This window comes from Mya arenaria, chromosome 3 (assembly GCF_026914265.1).
Source record: "Mya arenaria isolate MELC-2E11 chromosome 3, ASM2691426v1".
Classification (NCBI taxonomy): Eukaryota; Metazoa; Mollusca; class Bivalvia; order Myida; family Myidae; genus Mya; species Mya arenaria.
In genome coordinates, this window is record NC_069124.1 from 51,037,023 (window position 1) to 51,057,944 (window position 20,922).

The following is a 20,922-nucleotide window of genomic DNA, read 5'->3' on the forward strand; positions in this document are numbered from 1 at the left end:
CTCCCACTCAGGGTCAGACACCTAGCTCTACCACTAGTCCACTCTCACTCAGGGTCAGACACCTAGCCATACCACTTGTCCACTCTCACTCAGGGTCAGACACCTAGCCATACCACTTGTCCACTCCCACTCAGGGTCAGACACCTAGCTCTACCACTTGTCCACTCCCACTCAGGGTCAGACACCTAGCTCTACCACTAGTCCACTCTCACTCAGGGTCAGACACCTAGCCATACCACTTGTCCGCTCCCACTCAGGGTCAGACACCTAGCCATACCACTTGTCCACTCTCACTCAGGGTCAGACACCTAGCCATACCACTTGTCCGCTCCCACTCAGGGTCAGACACCTAGCCATACCACTAGTCCACTCTCACTCAGGGTCAGACACCTAGCCATACCACTAGTCCACTCTCACTCAGGGTCAGACACCTAGCCATACCACTAGTCCACTCCCACTCAGGGTCAGACACCTAGCTCTACCACTAGTCCACTCTCACTCAGGGTCAGACACCTAGCCATACCACTTGTCCGCTCCCACTCAGGGTCAGACACCTAGCCATACCACTAGTCCACTCTCACTCAGGGTCAGACACCTAGCCATACCACTTGTCCACTCCCACTCAGGGTCAGACACCTAGCTCTACCACTTGTCCACTCTCACTCAGGGTCAGACACCTAGCTATACCACTAGTCCACTCTCACTCAGGGTCAGACACCTAGCTCTACCACTTGTCCACTCCCACTCAGGGTCAGACACCTAGCCATACCACAAGTCCACTCCCACTCAGGGTCAGACACCTAGCTCTACCACTAGTCCACTCTCACTCAGGGTCAGACACCTAGCTCTACCACTAGTCCACTCTCACTCAGGGTCAGACACCTAGCCATACCACTTGTCCGCTCCCACTCAGGGTCAGACACCTAGCCATACCACAAGTCCACTCTCACTCAGGGTCAGACACCTAGCCATACCACTTGTCCACTCCCACTCAGGGTCAGACACCTAGCCATACCACTTGTCCACTCCCACTCAGGGTCAGACACCTAGCTCTACCACTAGTCCACTCTCACTCAGGGTCATACACCTAGCCATACCACTTGTCCGCTGCCACTCAGGGTCAGACACCTAGCCATACCACTAGTCCACTCTCACTCAGGGTCAGACACCTAGCCATACCACTTGTCCACTCCCACTCAGGGTCAGACACCTAGCCATACCACAAGTCCACTCTCACTCAGGGTCAGACACCTAGCCATACCACTTGTCCACTCCCACTCAGGGTCAGACACCTAGCCATACCACTTGTCCACTCCCACTCAGGGTCAGACACCTAGCCATACCACTTGTCCACTCCCACTCAGGGTCAGACACCTAGCCATACCACAAGTCCACTCTATCTCAGGGTCAGACACCTAGCCATACCACTTGTCCACTCCCACTCAGGGTCAGACACCTAGCCATACCACTAGTCCACTCTCACTCAGGGTCAGACACCTAGCTCTACCACTAGTCCACTCTCACTCAGGGTCAGACACCTAGCCATACCACTTGTCCGCTGCCACTCAGGGTCAGACACCTAGCCATACCACAAGTCCACTCTCACTCAGGGTCAGACACCTAGCCATACCACTTGTCCACTCCCACTCAGGGTCAGACACCTAGCTCTACCACTAGTCCGCTCCCACTCAGGGTCAGATACCTAGCCATACCACTAGTCCACTCTCACTCAGGGTCAGACACCTAACTATACCACTAGTCCACTCTCACTTAGGGTCAGACACCTAACCATACCACTTGTCCACTCTCACTCAGGGTCAGACACCTAACCATACCACTTGTCCACTCTCACTCAGGGTCAGACACCTAACCATACCACTTGTCCGCTCTCACTCAGGGTCAGACACCTAACCATACCACTTGTCCACTCTCACTCAGGGTCAGACACCTAGCTATTCCACGAGTCCACTGTCAGTGTATAACACTATTTAGTGATGGGATATCGGTTGGAGAACTGCAACCGATTATCGGTTGGAATCGGTTAGCAAACCGATGCGATATATATCAGAAAAATAATCGGTTAAATGTTATTTATTTTAATAATTTTCTATTCAGATATTTATGTCTTAAAAGTGACTGCTTTACTTAAATTCTAATGATCTTTTGAAAAAGTAAAGAACTTAAATTACAATCTTGTGTATACATAGCTGGCATTTGTGAGAACTGACTGGTATTATAGTGGTATATACTTCTGTAACAATGTACATATCTAGCATAAAGCAAGGAAATATTTAGTTTCTCTGGATGTTAAAACTGTGATTGTCTGGAAGAAAATAGTCATTTTTTGGTAATATTATTGTAATGGTTACGTTAGTGATAAGTTGCACCATGTTCCTACTGCTTGCTGCTAGGCAGACATTATAATATTACTACCAAAAAATTACTATTTGATTTTAAGAGAAGCTAGAATGAATCGACTGACATCTTTTAGAAATGACACATTTCTTTTAATTTATTAGGAATTCAGTAACATAACATCTACAGCTTAAACTACTAAAACTAGAACTTTGCAACAGACTAGAAGTAAATATCTCTGTACAAACGCAACAAACTGAATTGTTTGGCAAAATACAAAACATTTCAAGCTTGGCAAACTACTTCAAAGTAATTAACACATTTTCACTTAACTTGCAAAACTTAGAAACATTACAATACTTAAGTGGTACAAAGTAACACTTTGTTGATTGTTTATGTTTACATTCTTTATTGTTTATGCCGTAACTTTACAAGGCCTTTACGTACTTGATTCTGCTTTATATACATGCTCTTTTTACACCCTTACATCTCAAGTTTGATACTTTTTATTTATGAAAAAAACATCCCGTTTAAAACAAACTTAAAAACAAAGACAGTTTACAACTTATTTATAATAATTGTTTTCTAGATATTTGGTACAAACATCAGCATTATTCACATAAAAAACTGTTTTACACTTTAACATGTACATTGAAAGTCACTGAAAAAATCAAGTTGCATAAAAAACTTTAAAGTTCTTTCCACCGATATTATATAATAATGGATATAGAAATGTCACAGAATTTTTAAATACGAAAATCTATCAAAGTTTTGCTAATTCTTTCGAACTTATTTTTTGACGCTATGGGCGCCGCCATATTGACAGTTGTGCCTAACTGTACGATGTTAAATCAATTTTCATTGGATAACTGCAACGAAATACTAACGCTTCATTGGCTGACCATTTGCCGGCATACTTAGGTTTTAACCGTTAAGCATTAATCATGTCTGATATTTCGGATGCTTTAAACTTTCGGACAGGCACGCGTTCTTTCTATGAAAGTGGGGACAATATATTAGCAAAACATTAATGATGATTACACAAACACAGCTCTTGAGTTCCAAAATATAATGCTGAAGCCTGACATTAAAATACTGGACGGGAAATTTCAAAAGATTCAACTAACCGGTGTTTTTGTAAGACTTTTTACAAAGACGACAAATGGCGATGTTCATATTCAAATTGTCCTTTGTCGGTGGCAAATTCACGGCGATCTTTTGAAATCCAAAGACCTTCCATACATTAGACTTAATTTTGGATCCTTGGTGATTAAATATCTCCGACTCTCTATTGCCGTCTGCTAGAGCGGCCATTTTGCGCGCTTTCAGAGTTATTTCCCATTCCGAAATCTTCGTTCGTACCCGTGAGTATTCGTACCCGCTATCGATTCGGAGAAAACACAATCGATTATCGGAATGGGTTGGGCTTTTCCAGCCGTTAATCGATTATACCCGCTAATCGGCCCATCACTAACACAATTACAGATTTTTTTTTAAAAATGGGGTTGGTCATGTTTGTGAAAATAAACAATATTTTTCTTTTACGCCTTACAGTTACATGTTAACCTATGTATTGTATATCAAGGTCAAAATGTAACCTCCAAAAATTGCAAACAGCCAGAGTAAGTATTATTTTTTTGTGCATTTTTAAATATTTACAATTAAGCCTAATTATCGCTGAATCTTTGATTATCATCTGAGTTAATACCCTGACATGTTGCCGTGGGTTGTCATGATTTCACTTCTGTTTTCTGTCTTTTTAAGTGAATGACCTTTAATACATGACTAGAGATTTAGTGGTAATTATTGTTTATTTCTTCATACTGTTATAAAGGTGAAAGAAAAATGTACGTCCAAATGAAATTTTATTGGTAGAAGTAATTTTATCATAATTTAATTATACCGATTCATTGTAGCGTACAAAAGCAAACAAAGCTCAATACTTTGAGCAATTCGGCAGCGCTTAAGCTATTATGCCGTATGTCACGGTTATATGCATATTCATTACCAATTACGACATTAAACATTGAGTGCTCCGTGCTGTAATCTGGGCTTTTTTCAATACTACAGGTAATCTTTCACTATTTACTTTTTTCGTAGGCGACAAACAAGAATATTTCGTTGTTAAATTGCCAAGTTTTAGACTCATAGAGTTACAAATTTCAGGTTGTAGTAGTTTTGCCGTATTTGATAAACGTTACTTCTTACTTTTGTTTGAAAGACTGGTTAAAAAAGATTCTTTACTTCGGTATGTGACATTGAGATTGGCTTGCGTCAAGGTAAGAAATGTCATCCATAACTGACGATATCAATTTATTATATCTTTGACTTAATACAATGTCAGTAAATGTAGTAAGATTTGATACTATGGGATCAAAGCTTTGCTTTTTGACCCGTTTTTATATCTAGTGAACTTAATCATGTTTTCGGATGACGTTAAGTGTAGAATTGGACCGAAGTGTGTCATTTGATTAATGGCTCTGTCATTCTGCTTGTATTTGCTTGCTTATTTCTTTATTATCAAAAAGTAAAACAAAAATCTCAGTTTGAAAAATGAAACCTGGTTAAAATTTATAGTTCACTAAGTGTAATATTAGTTCTTAAATATTTTGAAGATGGATGCATAAATAAACAATAATGGGTCACTTATAGAAGGCTTAAACTCTTCTTAAGAGTCTTTAAGAGTGATTTCAAGATCTTATCAGTTTCAGCTGTTTAATGGAAAGCTTCAGGGTCCATAACTCCAGCTTGTCAATATTTGCTCTGCAAATAATGACTTAATTTCAAATTATTATACTAATGAATATTTCAAATACAAATGAACAATCATCAGGGTGAGGAATCATGTGACTTAAAGGGGTTCCCACATTGGTCACCACGGGTCAATACCAATGTAAACAAACAAGAAAGTGACAATAATTTCTAAATAACTATTTTGACACAAAAAATATGAAAGATATATTAATTTTAATGATGCAATCCTTGGACAAATAAGTTATTTAGAAATTAACGTGGTGCCCAGTGTGAGAACCCCTTGAAGTCACGTGATTCCTCTCACTGATATGCCACTGTGTGGATGAATCTATAAGAAGAAGATGATATCCAATAATAACGAAGCTTTTTTAATTGTACCTCGTCATACCATACAAGGTCAAGTGTGTTTTTTTTAAATTACACATTTTCTTTAAAGAATTAAGAAAAATCCAATAAATTATATCATACAGGTGTGAATGTTGACAGCTTCTATTAGCATTTATAATGATCTGTTGACAGGCATATACTTACTTCATCGGAAGATAGCTTGTCATTTGATATTGTCATAAGGTCTCGTTTGAAATAGTAAGCTAATATATAATTTTATGAATATCTTATTTTATTTTCTAATGCTTGTATAAGTGCTGAAAGACTGATGGTCGGCTTTGCATCATTGATGGAAAGGCCCGGTTAATTTTTATGTCACAGCCCTCAAAGAAAATATATTAAGTAGGCATACAGGTTTAAGTTTTTAAGCGGGTTTAGAAGATATCAATTTATCATTTTTTACCAGAAATTTAATTATATATTTATAATGCATATACAATTTCTTGTTATTCATATATCTGTTAATAAATTGTAGCTTGATTCTTCTTCCCTTTATCTACTGAAATTCTATCCTGGATCAAGCAGGCTATAATTTATGTGTTAGACTATTAATGCACTTATGGTTTTTGCATAATGAGGTGCCACCTAAATTGCACCGAACATCTTTTATAAGATATTTGTACAGGAGTTTTTTTTTTATGAAATGCCAATAAAATAAAATTAGCTGCACAAAGCATGTGCGTGCATAAACGGTATGCCGCATTAAATGATTTGATTATTTTTTGCCACTTGTTCGGAAACTAGTCTTACAAAGCAAGCAAGGACGTAATTGCAGTTTTGCAAAGGTTGCATTATACAGCTAACTTGTAGAAATAGAAAAGTGCCATGCATTGGCTATGTTTATATTGATTACCAATCAGGAATTTCAAACGTTAGCCAAGCTTGCCAAATAAGGTGCTCGGTCTTATTCTGTGAAGAGATTACCTGTGACATGTAAGCCATGTTATCTACGTCTCTCATTATTATTTTATTGACTTGTCCCAGCTGTATATACAGTACCTGCTTAATTATTTTTTTACCATTACTGTATTGGTATATTGATATCAATTTGTCAATGCTTTGACTGTGCATTATACAGTAACTGTCATAAGGGAATTATAGCTGTATATGAGGTATGTATGTTGTGAAAACAATAATCATGTATAACTGTCAGATTTGTTGATTTATTTAAAAAAAAAATCAGTTCATTAAGGTAAGCTTTTAATATCATCCATTAGATTTTGTGCAGCATGTGTTTCTGGCAGGGTTTTGCCTACGATCTGTTTGCATTTTGAGTGATTGATGTGACTTTCATTCTCAGGTGAGGAGGCTTTTCAAGGCTACATTCCACCTTTCAAATTTATTCATTTACAAATCACTTTATTATTAAGTAAGCCTTAAGTTGAGAACTTATTTAATATTCTAGCCATGAAGATGCAATCAAAAACCGGATTGTTATTGCTCTAGTGGTTTTGAAAGGTTGAGATATAAACATGTTGATGCCTGGATGTCTGTAGGTGTGTGTGTATGACAGATTTTTGTGTCTTTCAAATGTACTTTTATAAGTAAAAAGGTTTTATTCTGTATGTTTTCATTTGGCTTACAATTTTATTTACTGCAGATAGAAAGCAGTAAGATTTATGTAAAATGATGGGGGAGGGGGCGGCATCATCGTATAAATATTAAGATGGGGTAATGCTGTAAATATCAAGATGGGGTAATGCTGTAAATATCAAAATCGGGTTATGCTGTAAATATCAAAATGGGGGTTATGTTGTAAATATCAACATGGGGTAATGCTGTAAATATCAACATTGTAAATATCAACATGGGGTATTTGCTGTAAATATCAACATGGGGTAATGCTGTAAATACCAAAATGGGGTAATGCTGTAAATATCAACATAGGGTAATGCTGTAAATATCAACATGAGGTAATGCTGTAAATATCAACATGAGGTAATGCTGTAAATATCAACATGGGGTAATGCTGTAAAAATCAACATGAGGTAATGCTGTAAATATCAACATGAGGTAATGCTGTAAATATCAACATGAGGTAATGCTGTAAATAGCAACATGAGGTAATGCTGTAAATATCAACATGGGGTAATGCTGTAAATATCAACATAGGGTAATGCTGTAAATATCAACATAGGGTAATGCTGTAAATATCAACATGAGGTAATGCTGTAAAAATCAAGATGGGGTAATGCTGTAAATATCAAGATGGGGTAATGCTGTAAATATCAACATCGGGTAATGCTGTAAATATCAACATCGGGTAATGCTGTAAATATCAACATTGGGTAGTGCTGTAAATATCAAGATGGGGTAATGCTGTAAATATCAACACCGGGTAATGCTGTAAATATCAACATTGAGTAATGCTGTAAATATCAAAATGGGGTAATGCTGTAAATATCAAAATGGGGTAATGCTGTAAATATCAACAACGGGTAATGCTGTAAATATCAAAATGGGGTAATGCTGTAAATATCAAAATGGGGTAATGCTGTAAATATAAAAATTGGATTTTGCTGTTAACATCAAAAAGGTTTTGGGCGGCAAGTATTGTAATATAAAAAGGGGGAAAATGATATCAATTTTAAAAGGTGGTTAATACTATAAAATAAACAAAAGTAGGGAAGGGGGTATTATTCTCTAAATTCCAAAAAGGGGTTATCCTGTTATCATTAAAAAGTGGGGGTAATTTTGTAAATATCAAGAGAGTTAACCATGGTATATCAAAATGTGGATAACCCTGTTATTTCAATTAAGAGTAAACTTTAAATTTCAAAAAGGGTTAAGCATGTTAATATCCTTAAGCGCTGCTGTAAATACGTTTTGCAAAGAAATACGTAACAGGCTCAAATCAGTGGGGGTCCTTTTCTCATGGAAAAGTTGACATCAAACTTTTATAATGTCATGACCAGAAATTATGTCTTAGGAATCAAATATCCAGATGAGTCCTAATTTAGCATTTGTGCGTAAAATGAAGTGCACACTATTTGCATTATATTTGCATTACATCTCGTATAAATCTTCTGTTTGGTTTGAGAATCTGTGTGTGGTCTGTAGTTTTACTGAGTAAATATTTGGTGAAAACCTAGAAGACTTTCGATCTGACTAAAATCTTGTATTTTGAATTTACTGCACCTTGAATCTGATTTCAAGATTTTAATTTTTTTGTCGAAGTGTATTGTTTTTGTAATGTCCCGCTTAGAGTAAATAGGTTATTGTATTTGAAAATACATAAGTACAGGTGGCTTGTATTAACTACCCTGTTCAATAGAAATATTAGCAACTTGTTTAATTGCATTCATTTAATACCATTCCTTTGTTCAGAATATTAGAAATACTTAAGATAAAATATTTGAATTATTTCTTATTGGCACTTTTGACAATACCAAGTTTAAATACAATAATAAAATATTTAGACAACAGTTTTGCATTTAAGTATATTTTAGTTTATCTGACATATCTCAGAATTGTGTGACCTTTTTCAAATGATATATTTGTATTAAAGGTTAGATGTAATCTTTGTAATTATCTGTCCTTCTGTGTTGCAGGTATAAAGAGGTATTTTTACTTCATGTATACCTAGACAATTATAACAAAGGAATTAATAACATTAAATACTTGGCTATTTGTAATCTTTGAAATAGTTTTCGTGTATTTTTTGGCTACATCCATTTCATTTTTCCTTCAATTTACAAGGTTTACAAATTGTTTTAACTCTGTTCTTCTAAGAAACAGTTTCTGTTTTTACAGTCTTTGTAATGTCATAAAAGTCTGCATGAAAGACACAGCTAGATCCAGTGACTTGAGATTGGTGTACCAGTGGCACGAAATCTTTGGGCACTTGCTCCAGGATAGAATCAAATTAAGTCAGAACCTTTAACATAAAACGTCCTAACACCGGGAACTTGATGTAGAGTTGATTACATTATCAAAAGGTAATTTTCCGCTGCAAATCATGTGCAAGCATCGTTCTTACCTTTACTGTCCGCCATTTGGTTCTCAGGTAGTTCTTGGTCCTCCCGGTTGGTAGGTAGTGGGGAATTTTGATGGAGAACAATGTTCTAATGGACATTGTTGGTGAAATTAGGGCAATTGTATCTCGGGTCAGACACAGAAGAAGAAGAAGAAGAAGAAGAAGAAGAAGAAGAAGAAGAAGAAGGTGCCCAAAGATGCCCTTTGTATACCAGTGTACAGTGATAGGTGTACCAAGAAATATTTTTGTACCAGGGAGAACAGATTGGTATAAACAGCGGAGATAAATTGGTGTAACAGTGGGTAAAGATAAATGTTACAGTAGAGAGAAATTGGTGTAACAGTTGAGACAGATTGGTGTAACAGTGGAGATAAATTGGTGTAACAGTTGATATAAAAAAGTGAAACAGTATATATGGATTAGTGTAACAGTCAGGGGAGAGATTGGTGTAAAAGTCGGGGGAGGGGGGGTGAATGGTGTAACAATGGCGATAGACTAGTGAAACAGTGGGAAGAGTTGGTAAACAGGTGGGAGAGATTGGTGTAACAATGAAGATGGACTGGTGAGACACTGGTGAGGAATTGGTGTACCGGTAACCTTCAAGAGAGATTGGTGTTGAGATAGAATTATGTAACAGTCAGCCCGGGAGAGATTGGTAAACAGCTTGGAGAGATTGTTGTAACAATGGAGATAGACTGGTGAAACAATGGAGATAGATTGGTGTAACAATTTGGAGAGATTGGTGTAACAGTTGGGAGAGATTGGTGTAACAGTTGGGAGAGATTGGTGTAACAGTAAGGAGAGATTGGTGTAACAGTTAGGAGTGATTAGTGTAACAGTTGGGAGAGATTGGTGTAACAGTTGGGAGAGATTGGTGTAACAGTTGGGAGAGATTGGTGTAACAGTTAGGAGAGAGATTGGTGTAACAGTTGGGAGAGATTGGTGTACGTAACAGTTAGGAGAGATTGGTGTAACAGTGTGGAGAGATTGGTGTTAGAGTTTGGGAGAGATTGGTGTAACATTGGGAGAGATTGGTGCAACAGCGGAGTTAGATTGGTATAACATTGAGTAGTGATTGGGTGTTAAAGCAGAGATAGAGTAATGTTTCAAAGAGTCATCTCTATAAAAAGAAAAACTACGTCATTTTAATCATGGATTTAGCTGTTTTATCAAACCGTCTGCACGCTTTGAACTATATAAAGCATGGTGTTTATTCCTAATAGGATTAGAAAGGTTTACTTTAATGTGTAGTTACTTTACTCTAACTTTTGTTAGTTTGCCTGATTGAACAATGGTATTTGGGCTCTTAGTGGAACATTTTGTATTGAAGACAGTTTTATTTGGGTGTGTTCTTAAAATACCAAACTCTCTATGTTTATTTTTGTTTCAGTGTTCCTTTTGTGCATTTTATATCATTTAGCCTTTTATGGTAAGCTTTTTGCCTTTTATGACAGTGTTTAAAGATTTGTGTTCAGATCAAGTGCGTCTTCAGCCAACAAGTGCTTAACATCAAAGTAGAGCAAAACCATGATTTTTCTTATAATTTTCAGTAGAATTATTACATCAAATACCATCAGTAACTGTTAAGGAATAAATTAAATCAAACCTTGCTCTTTCAAAGTCTTTTTATCCTTAACTGATGAAGAACGCAAGGGCAAACGCGGGTCTGTGATCAGCCTGGTACGAGGTCATCTCCAGACCTGTAATTATCACCTGCTACCCTGCAATTTGTGACCAAATCAGGTGCGTAAGTTAGTGTCGGGTTACGAGGTAACAACGTTATATTACAATTGACATTTTTTGCATACAAGTGATTTCCATTATTGGATGCTTGAAAGTTGTGACATTTTCATGGAAAATAATGTTTTGATTTGATAGGAATTTATTCATTGCCAAAATGTTACTTGTATTGTCTGTCACAAACTTGAAATAGCCTTAAATATTCAACACAGCGCCTGCATGCGTTCTTTTATCGTTTAAGTGATATAATTTATTTCATTACACTCTTACAATGACTCAAAAAAAAGTCATTATGATTGTAAATTGATACCATTTTTCAATTGGCTGATTTTGAAAAGAAAAATGTGGAATGTCTATGGCATGGTTCATGATTTATTATTTAACTTTCTTTACAGTTGTCAGATATCATGCTGTTGTATGTGATGCAACGCGTTCATCATTTGCATATTTTAATGACTCCTAGGTCCGTGCGTTCAGTACTGATTACTTGTTTTTGCAAGTGTGTTTGAATGATTTTTTAGATTTTTTTTGTGTTTTCTGTGTAAATTTTCTTTTTCACCTGTATACTGTAAGTCTGATATAAATAAGAGATTTGTATCTAAGGTCTATATGTGGAACATCTGTGGTCTAGTAGTAATACATATGACTGTCAATCTAGGGGTCGCAGGTTTGATTCCCTGCTGTTCCAATAAAAAAATACTATTTGTCTTCTGGGAGGGACGTTAAACGGGGGTCCCGTGTGACAGTGCTCGTTAAAAAAACAGGGTAGCTCAAACCAGGGTAACATTCTGTCTGTGCGCTATGCTCCAAAAACCAAAAATGACTTAAAATCTTATCAGAGCACATGCAGAATGGAAAAGGCTTGAGTGCGTGTATAAATAAGCTTATACACCAAGGTCCTTATAGTCCTAGAAAAGGAACATCCAATATTGAAGCGGGTCAACAAGTTGATCAGAATTCCTTGACTAAATGCAGCCTTAAATGCTAAATTTGGTGTCTCACCAGACCGGAACATGTTCCAGAAGTTTAAGTCTGCAATTCCCGGTCCAAGAGCTATTATGCATCTCAGTTTCTTTAGAACCCTGTTCAAATATTCATCACCATTGACTTGAGAATAAAACCGGCAGCTAAAATATTCATTAGGAAATGTTAATGTGGGAGAAACAGACATGTTGGAATGTTAATGGACTGGTAAAGACTGGGGGGAACATGCACTATCAGCTGAGTGATTGTCACCCAAGCCAGGACATGGACTAAATGATATGTCACCTGAACCACCACTGCATGGTAGATGGCCGACTTGTCAGTTCACATCACTTTCTAGTTGCTGTCCCTAGTTTTTGACTTCAGGGCATCGGGAGGAAGTAGCATTTTAGTGTAGTTTATTATTTTCAAATGACTGTCTTCTTAATTGACTTCCTAATAGTGCTGAAATAGTTCTAGAATGGGTCATGACAAAATACAGTGTTTAGAGAAACAAGCAGAGTGTAAGTCATTAGAAATGTATAAGAACTTCTTAACTGGTGTTAGGTTGTTATGTATAAATTATAGTCATTAAACTTAAATTATGATTATTTTCGAGTGATAACTTCAAAACCACACAGTAGTGAATATGACCTTTCAACATCAATATGGACTACTCTAGGTGGCATGGGGGTTATGTTTGTTTTCTTCACCTTCCCTTTAGGCTGCCCCCCCCCCCCCCACGCCCCCTGTTTACACTAACATCTCCAAGCTGAAGATGTATTTTGTTTGCTCACTGACAGCAAAAATAAGATTTTATGTTTTTGTTGCTAAAAATATTTGCAAGAAATTTTTATTATTTTTTGTCTAAATATTGCAGTAATGAGATGCCTGTGCATGATTTAAAATGGGCGGACATGTTAGAATTCCCAATATTGTTGGCTGTCAACATTATGGATAGCTGAAAGGAAAATATAAATACTTAGCATAATTACATAATGTGAACCCGTATTGAAAAATGTCAACTACTTCCATTCCTCTTTTTAAATGCAAAAAAATTGTAGCCATAAAGGTGCACCAACGAAAAGAAGTAAATAATGTCTTTTTGTAAGAGTATTAACTAATGAAATATTTTGAAAAGTTTATTTGCTGTGTCAAAAATTCAAATATTATTTAAAGAATTCTATCATAATGCTGAGTCAATGAGGTTCTTGTTCTTGGAAGAATAAAATGAAATTTGAAAAAAATTGTAGCATTTTCATTTGAGTAAAAAAAGCATGTCACTGTCATTTGACCTGTAGGTTCTGTAGCCTTGAACTATGGAAAAATGTTCTGCAATCAATCAAAGGCCTCTCATTTTTGAAATGTTGTACTTCTTCACATCTTATAAAACAATGTATAGAACTTTTAAGGAGGAGAGGTTTTTAAGCCAAATTAGAGGTTTGAGGTTTGCGAAAATATAGTCAGGAAGACTTATAGATAATTGTATAACAGAAATTGTCTGTTTCGGTCTTTTATTTACCGATGGATTTGTGAGACAAAAGAAAATAGATATCAAGGCCCTTTGTTGTTTAATTCTGCCAATAGTTTTGTTCAAACCCTGAATGCTTGAAAGTCAAATATTTCGCTTTCATCAGTGAACAATGTGATATCATTTGTTGCCAAGCACACTGGGTATTTTGTCATTGCGAGATGTTATTTATTATCCGGCTTTATGATAAATATTAAATAGATATTTTGCAGAGAGAGCGTCACTTGAAATTGATTTTGTTTTCCCCAAAGAGTAATCGACAGCTGGTTTTACAAGTTGGTATCAAGTACGGCCATAGAAAAGGGATGGGATGTAAGTCAGAGCATCAGTGAGCTATTCTTTTTTCTTCCTTTTTTGAGTCAAATTAATATAAAATAATATTTTGATAATAATTCTGAATAAACTGTTTTAATAATTTTGTTCTTACCAAGGAGGCGATCGCAACATCCCCGCTCTTTTACCTAAAGGAATTGTTTGATGGTTTGTAAAATGCACTTTTTATGGAAAAAAAACAAAATAAAGTGTGGCAAATTGATTATAATTAGGAGTGTTCAAACTAAGATACTGAAGGCTGTATACCATGAGCGAGTCCCTTTAAATGGTACACCATATTCAAGGGCTTTTTAACAAGTACTAGGGACTATAGAAGGTGGTACCAATAAGCAAAAACTCCAAATTTGGCTTGATTCGGTAGAAGTCTCATGAGTGTACCTGATTCAACAACATTCTAGTGACATTCTTTTTTACTGCAAATGTCTAATAAGCCATAAAAAGAAATTATCCATAGAAGAAGTTCCAATGCCCAGTTTCTCTTTCCACATATTGTCGGCTGTGCTAAATATTTATATGGTTCATTAAAGAATCCCTTGATGTCTGGGCCCTCCTGTGCCTCAGTAAACAGTTCAATGCTATAATTTACTGGAGCTTCTAGTGTGCCTGGTCCCAATGTATTATATCAAGACATATGCAATGAAAGTGATTTATTTGATTTGTTTCTTCAATATAATTGATCTTGTATTTAAGTCATTATTTATTCTGTTACAATTGAAAGAATTTTGAAGTATTAATTCCCATCTTTCAAACATAAGATCTCCTCAGTGTCATTCCGATAAGCTCTCGCCCAGCTACAAGGAGACATGAATTCTGTTTGATGCTGGTATTTTCATTTGAATTTCATGGTCTTGGAATGTTAATAGTATAATAATTAAAGATGAATTCTGATATTTTGAGGCCAGTCCTGGACAATTTTCATGTAACTGGCGACATCAATGATAGATAATTGTCCTTAACTGTTTGATTTGGAATGTTCACATAAATATTTTAGTGTGAGACACCCGGAGACCACTGATGTCTCACTGATGACCATATAAATTATTTTTATTGGCTAAATATTCACAGTGAATTATTGGCACCATGTTTATATTTTTTTTATTTTTTTTTTAACTGTCATGTTATCAAAGTTTAAATTTACAGTACTTATTCTTCCTTTGAAACCAGCTTTTGAGTTTTGTTTGCGTTAGACAGTTTAAGATTTATAATGAACATTCTGTAGTTATCTTAAGTCAACTCATTTATTCTCCCACGTTCATGTACAACATGAAAATATTGGGGTAATTAATAAAGGCAATGCATTATGTAGAAATTACCATGTTTCAAATATAAAATTCATATTGAATATACAATTTGAATCAGAGATATTAAACATTGAAATACCATCAAATACAATAAGAATTTCAATAAGTATTAATATTAATTCCTAATAATGATTATAGTAAATGAGTTAGATAAAAAAAAGTATGCAATTGTATATTGATGAATATTAACTAGCACAATAAACATCATATATAACATACACTTCAAGATAGTGTTCAGCACTTTTGTCTGTAAAATCTGTTAAATGTATCATGTGTGTTTTCATGTTGATATGATCAAATAAATCATTTCTGTTAGAGCAAGTTTTCTGTTATTTATTAATCCATTTGGAATTTGATAATTTAAATACATTCCATTTGTCATTTCGATTTTAAATTAGCAGAAATTCTTCAAGTTGAAATTATGATGACAAGATAATTGTCAAGTACATCAACAGAAATAAAACAATTTGTAAGAATTGGAGGGTCAATTGTTAAGCAAAAATTGAATGAAATTACCCATATAAAAAAGGCAGTCAGTTTTGTACAGGATCACTGCGGCATTATGTGTATTCAAGACAAAAATTGCCTGAAGTTCTTATACTTTAGATAATATTAGGCAATTTTAATCATTTGTCTTTCTTATCTCCAAGTTGATAAGATCAAATTGACTTTGAAATTAATCTCCGTGGCTTTAACTTTCTGCTGGATTAAGTCCAGAACAAGAATGACATGGCAGTTTTTGATGTTTCTGATGAATGTAAGGGTGCTTGTTGTAAAAGATTCACTGAAGAATTTTTTGCCTAGTGTAAAAATACAACCTGAAGAAAAAACATAAGATCGGTTAAATAGATGTTAATGCATTTTTTTTTTATTTAAACTGTTTCATTTTAATGGTTAACTTGATTTGTATAAAAAGGGAATTAAATAACAAATTTATTTGCTTAATTTTACAGGATATTAATGATTTGTAAAACAATTTCCAAGTTTAGCTGAAGAGCCCATATAATAATAAAGCACATAATGAATATCATACTTGAAAAAATATTAAAAATATTGTCATTAATAATATTCTAAGCTTTTGTTTTACTTCAGAGTTGACAGTGATGGGTATGTACCCTGTTTGGTGATGCAGAGTGTTTCAATCCCCATACTGCACATTCACAGGCTAATTTACTAATGTCACTGTGTGTGTTTGCTGGGCAGTTGAATTACATGCACAAGTCTGTCTTGTAATAACTTTAAGCACTTCATTTGCAACTTTAATTATGCTTTGATTTTGTGAAATTGTTTATGTATATGGTGTATCATTCTTTTATGAATTAAGTTATAAAAATGATGCCAAGATTTCATAAAGTATGTTCTGAAGTAACAAATATCTTATTTTGGCTTTGATCTTTGAAATTAATTTCAAACTTTTCTTAAAATGTGCATTACCCATGAATTCAATGTTTATGTTATATTTTATGTACTTGAGCACATTTTATTATCTTATGCATCATACAGTCTCAGTTACTGGTTAGGGCCTTCACCTTCGTATTTTATTGCAAACATGCAGATATGGATGTTTACTGAAGTTAAATCTTCATCTGTTACATATTCTTCACTTTCAAATGTGTTTTGAATAATGCAGGATAACAACCAAAGAATTAGATCATATGAATAGTCTGTAAAGTTTTGGAATGACCCTGAAAAACTATATCATCTAATGTTGAAATGTATGGATTTTTAATAGCACTGGCTGTTTCCCAATTTAACAAATTTCAAAGCTTTCCATATTTACTTATCAAAATGAATGTTTGGTGCATTCCTTTGAATTCAATATGTATTGTCACAAAATTGGACAGAGCATAATATTTTAGTGTGGCATTACTGTTTCATTTGTAAAACAGCCAGCTATAATTATATAAGAAGCTTTCAATTTATGTTGAACTTGTTTCTTGTGTAGTCATCAATATTGTTGTCAGCTGTGACAGTGGCATCATGCAAAACATTATAACTTTTGGCCTAAATTCATGAAATTGGTAAAAAAAGGTTTCAGTGACTATAAACAGAATTATGGGTAATGAGGCTTAATTTGGGCTACTAATCAGTTTTGGTGTTATTGCACCTTGAACAACTTAGAAAATTGAAAATGTTACCATGCAATGCTATATCACAATATGGACTTGCGGATGTTACAAGCTTGTTTATCACATCTGCTGCAGAAACTAATATGATATGAAATTTCTCAAAATTTAAAAAAGTGGTTAAAAGGAGAAGGTAAATATGAGGGTAAGCTCTTGACTCTATAACTTAATTGTGCTTACCATCAGAATTTGTCTAGCTACACCCCTGATGAGCTGTGCTGTTAAATCTATTCTTTAATTAATTGAGGTTAAGATTACAAGAAAAAATAAATTTGGGCTTATTGACATAATTGAAAACATGTATAAATTTAATAAAAGCAAATCACTCTGTGGACTTCTGACAGATGCTGTTGCAGTTGAAACATTACTCAGCTCTATTATTTTTTGTTGACTGTTTTTAAGAAAAAGAACAGGCTGTCATGGTCTCAATGACCTTGTTTAATCAGTATGCTTCAGAAATTCTTTTGAAACCAAATATTTGTTATTCACTGCCTTGTAGACATTTTGTCTTCATTAATGTCCGGTATATGGAATAGTTTAGTTGGTACGAAGCTTCCAAATTAAAACTGAATTAAAGTTATGTAAAATATTACAGTATAACTTCTGAAATCAAAAAACTGAAAACATTGTTACCTTTCAGAATATTTTTATTTATTTATCTATACTTATTTTATTTTTGCTGAAGTAAAGAGCTGATATTTGAATTTATAATGCTGGTGTCCACATTTCCTTGATAGAAAATCTTGTGTCCCTAATGGGAGGCTTAGATAATGTGTCCCAGATGGGGCTTGAACCCACAACCTCTTGAGTGAGAGGCAGTCACACCAATATAGACAACTTATTTATCAGCATCTCTGATTGATACTTACAAATCAAAATAGGACAAAAGTTGAAATTCTCATAAGTGTTTCCTCTCCTGCCTGCGTCAACTGGATCTCTGTAAGAATTCTGAATTAATAAATAAAAAACCTCTCACGAAAACAACCACCAAATTTCCATTAAGTCATTAATTGGTTTCATTAAGTGAGATATTTAGCGGTTGGCTAGTGTAGAGGTATTCACGCCAACACTAAGCTATAATTTATTGTTACTTAATTAAAATATTAATTCAGCAGCCAGGCCTGTGGGGCATAGCTAGGTCATGCTTATGCCAAATGAATGGTTTGGTAAATCAAGATAAACCATAACTATTTAGTATTACATAATTTTCGTGTTGCCATTTTTCTCATCACATGTTTTAAGTTTAAAATGACAATATTTCAAATCAAAGATTAATTAAATAGTCGAAATTCCTCAAACTCAGTTGATATTGAAATTTGTACAATAACTTCCAACACTTCCTGTAGTTAATTTCAATAGCTCACAGCAAGGCGGTTTCAAACTATTGCAAACATTTCCTTATTTTCTATTTCCGAATTCCTCGCCTATTGTTGTCAAAATTTAAACATGACATTATTAAAGATTCCATTTCTATTTTGCATTTTTTAAAATGGTCAATTGAATTTAAGGCGTGTTTCAGATATTCAAAATCAAAGCCAAACAAGAAAAATTGTAAATGGAATATATTAAAATTTGATTTCAATAGTTCATAATTTAGAATACTTATGGCCAAAAGTTTGTTTGGGTTTTGTTAATGCTCCACTAGCATAGTCCCTGGAAGGCGTGTTTATTTACTTTTGACAGACGTTGTGTCCTGGCTTAGAGATCTAGTCCGACATTGCGGTTTGGTCGTATGTCGCTTACTTTACAAAATGCGGTTAAAACGTGAAGTGTAAATATTCGAGATTACTGACAAATAAAAGCGTTATTTTCTGTAATCATTCGCTATGATCAAGATTTGATTATTACATTGTGTGATTTCAAAAATTAAAACTTAAATCAGATTTTTGTGAAGGTTTTGTTTAACCTTTTACTTTTGACAAAGTTTAATTTAATCAATCATTTAAAGTGTTCTAAAGTGTACATTTAACGGAAATACAAAACCAGACACTTAATAGAAAACATGCTTTATGGGTATTTTATGTGATATTGATTTCAATCAATATATTTTCTGATATAAAACTACTTGAAGGTAGTGTGTTAAACATATTTGGACTAATATCTCCTAAAGTGGAATCATTATTATCCGCTCGAAAGGTTGGATTTTTGCACAGGTAAAATCTGATTATTTCTATAAACCATAATAATCATATTTCTCACTATTTGTGATACACTTAGATGAAATTATAATCACTATTCCTTAAATATTTGGCTGATTTGACATTTGCTAGATCAATTTGTGTAGTAAAATAATATTTAGATATTTCTGTTCAGGAGGATGGGGTTTGGGACCATGGAAGTCTTCAATTTTGCATGATAATAACCTTACCTCAGACTTCACAATTATGTATATATAGTTGTCAACAAAGGATTTCTGAAAATGTTATTTAACATAACGACTTGTACAATAGACATTTTTATTGTCATTTGTAAATAGGCAATAATATCATGATTTGGGTTATTATTAGATTTAATTATAGTGGTCATATTGTGGGTAAACATGTACCTAATATCACTAATGTTTGCCTAATGTGCACTATAATCTGAGGTATGTGTTTTATATTTCTTACAGCTTCTAAGAAAAGTGGGCATATTAAAAATCACACTGACTGATCTGTCATTATGTCTGGTTTTTTTTCTCTTTTGTATCATGTCTGTAACTTTGTAATGCTCAATGAGATTTTGAAATAACTTGGCACAGGTATTTAAAGCACACAAAGGTAACATGTCTCACGAAACACCTACACGTCCTTACCCCGAAAGTCAAGGTCACACTAACAGGTTTAACATTATGGAATGCTGCATGTAGTCAGTAAGGTGTAACTTTGTGATGCATGATTGGGTATTCAAATAATGCACTGCCCCTTCAGTGAGAAACGTTATATGAAAAAATGAAACTGTTTAATTGCAGTGGCTAATGAGCCACCTTTTTTAGCAAGTATTGGTTGGGTCCCTGTCTGGAATTATTTGTTTTACGGCTAATTGGTCTGGCCTTGCCCTTGAAATGAACAAATGATAAGGATGGCCATATTGATACTCAATGCATGGTGTGCAAGACCCATGTCACTACCAATGAAAGTCAAGGTCATACTTAGAGGTGAATCCTTATGGAATGCTGCGTAAGATTATATTCATATTAAGAATAGGTGGTTGTGTCCAGGCTGAATTTTTACTTTGTCATGGTACTAACAGGAGAGATGTTGGAATTTATAACATTGCACTGATGTTTGACACAAAGAGGGGACAGTCCCTCCCCCAGCCCCACCCACATACACAACACACTTGGAGTTAATAATCATGGAGTCCTTCATAATAAGCTTTCATTTTATGATAGCTCTTCCATAAAACAGGCATTTTCCGTTGTAGGTCTGTCTGGCATTTTTCATTTGTCTGTCAGGGGCATTCGTCTGCCTACAG

At 34.8% G+C, this 20,922-nt stretch overlaps 1 protein-coding gene across 8 annotated transcripts in view; it reads left to right on the forward strand.

Moving 5' to 3' along the window:
- LOC128226755 (LIM and calponin homology domains-containing protein 1-like) overlaps nucleotides 1-20,922 on the forward strand; it is an 80,758-nt gene that overhangs the window by 19,708 nt on the left and 40,128 nt on the right. The window contains exons 1-2 of one of the 8 annotated variants that reach the window (XM_052936789.1): nucleotides 6,589-6,608; nucleotides 16,433-16,447. The exons of 6 other annotated variants lie outside the window; for them this stretch is intronic. In XM_052936789.1, coding sequence (XP_052792749.1) covers nucleotides 6,604-6,608; nucleotides 16,433-16,447 — 20 coding nt within the window. In that variant the 5' untranslated portion in view covers nucleotides 6,589-6,603. Of the gene's footprint in view, nucleotides 1-6,487; nucleotides 6,609-16,432; nucleotides 16,448-20,922 lie in introns of those variants that run through there. One more of the 8 variants, XM_052936790.1, reaches the window with a different exon arrangement.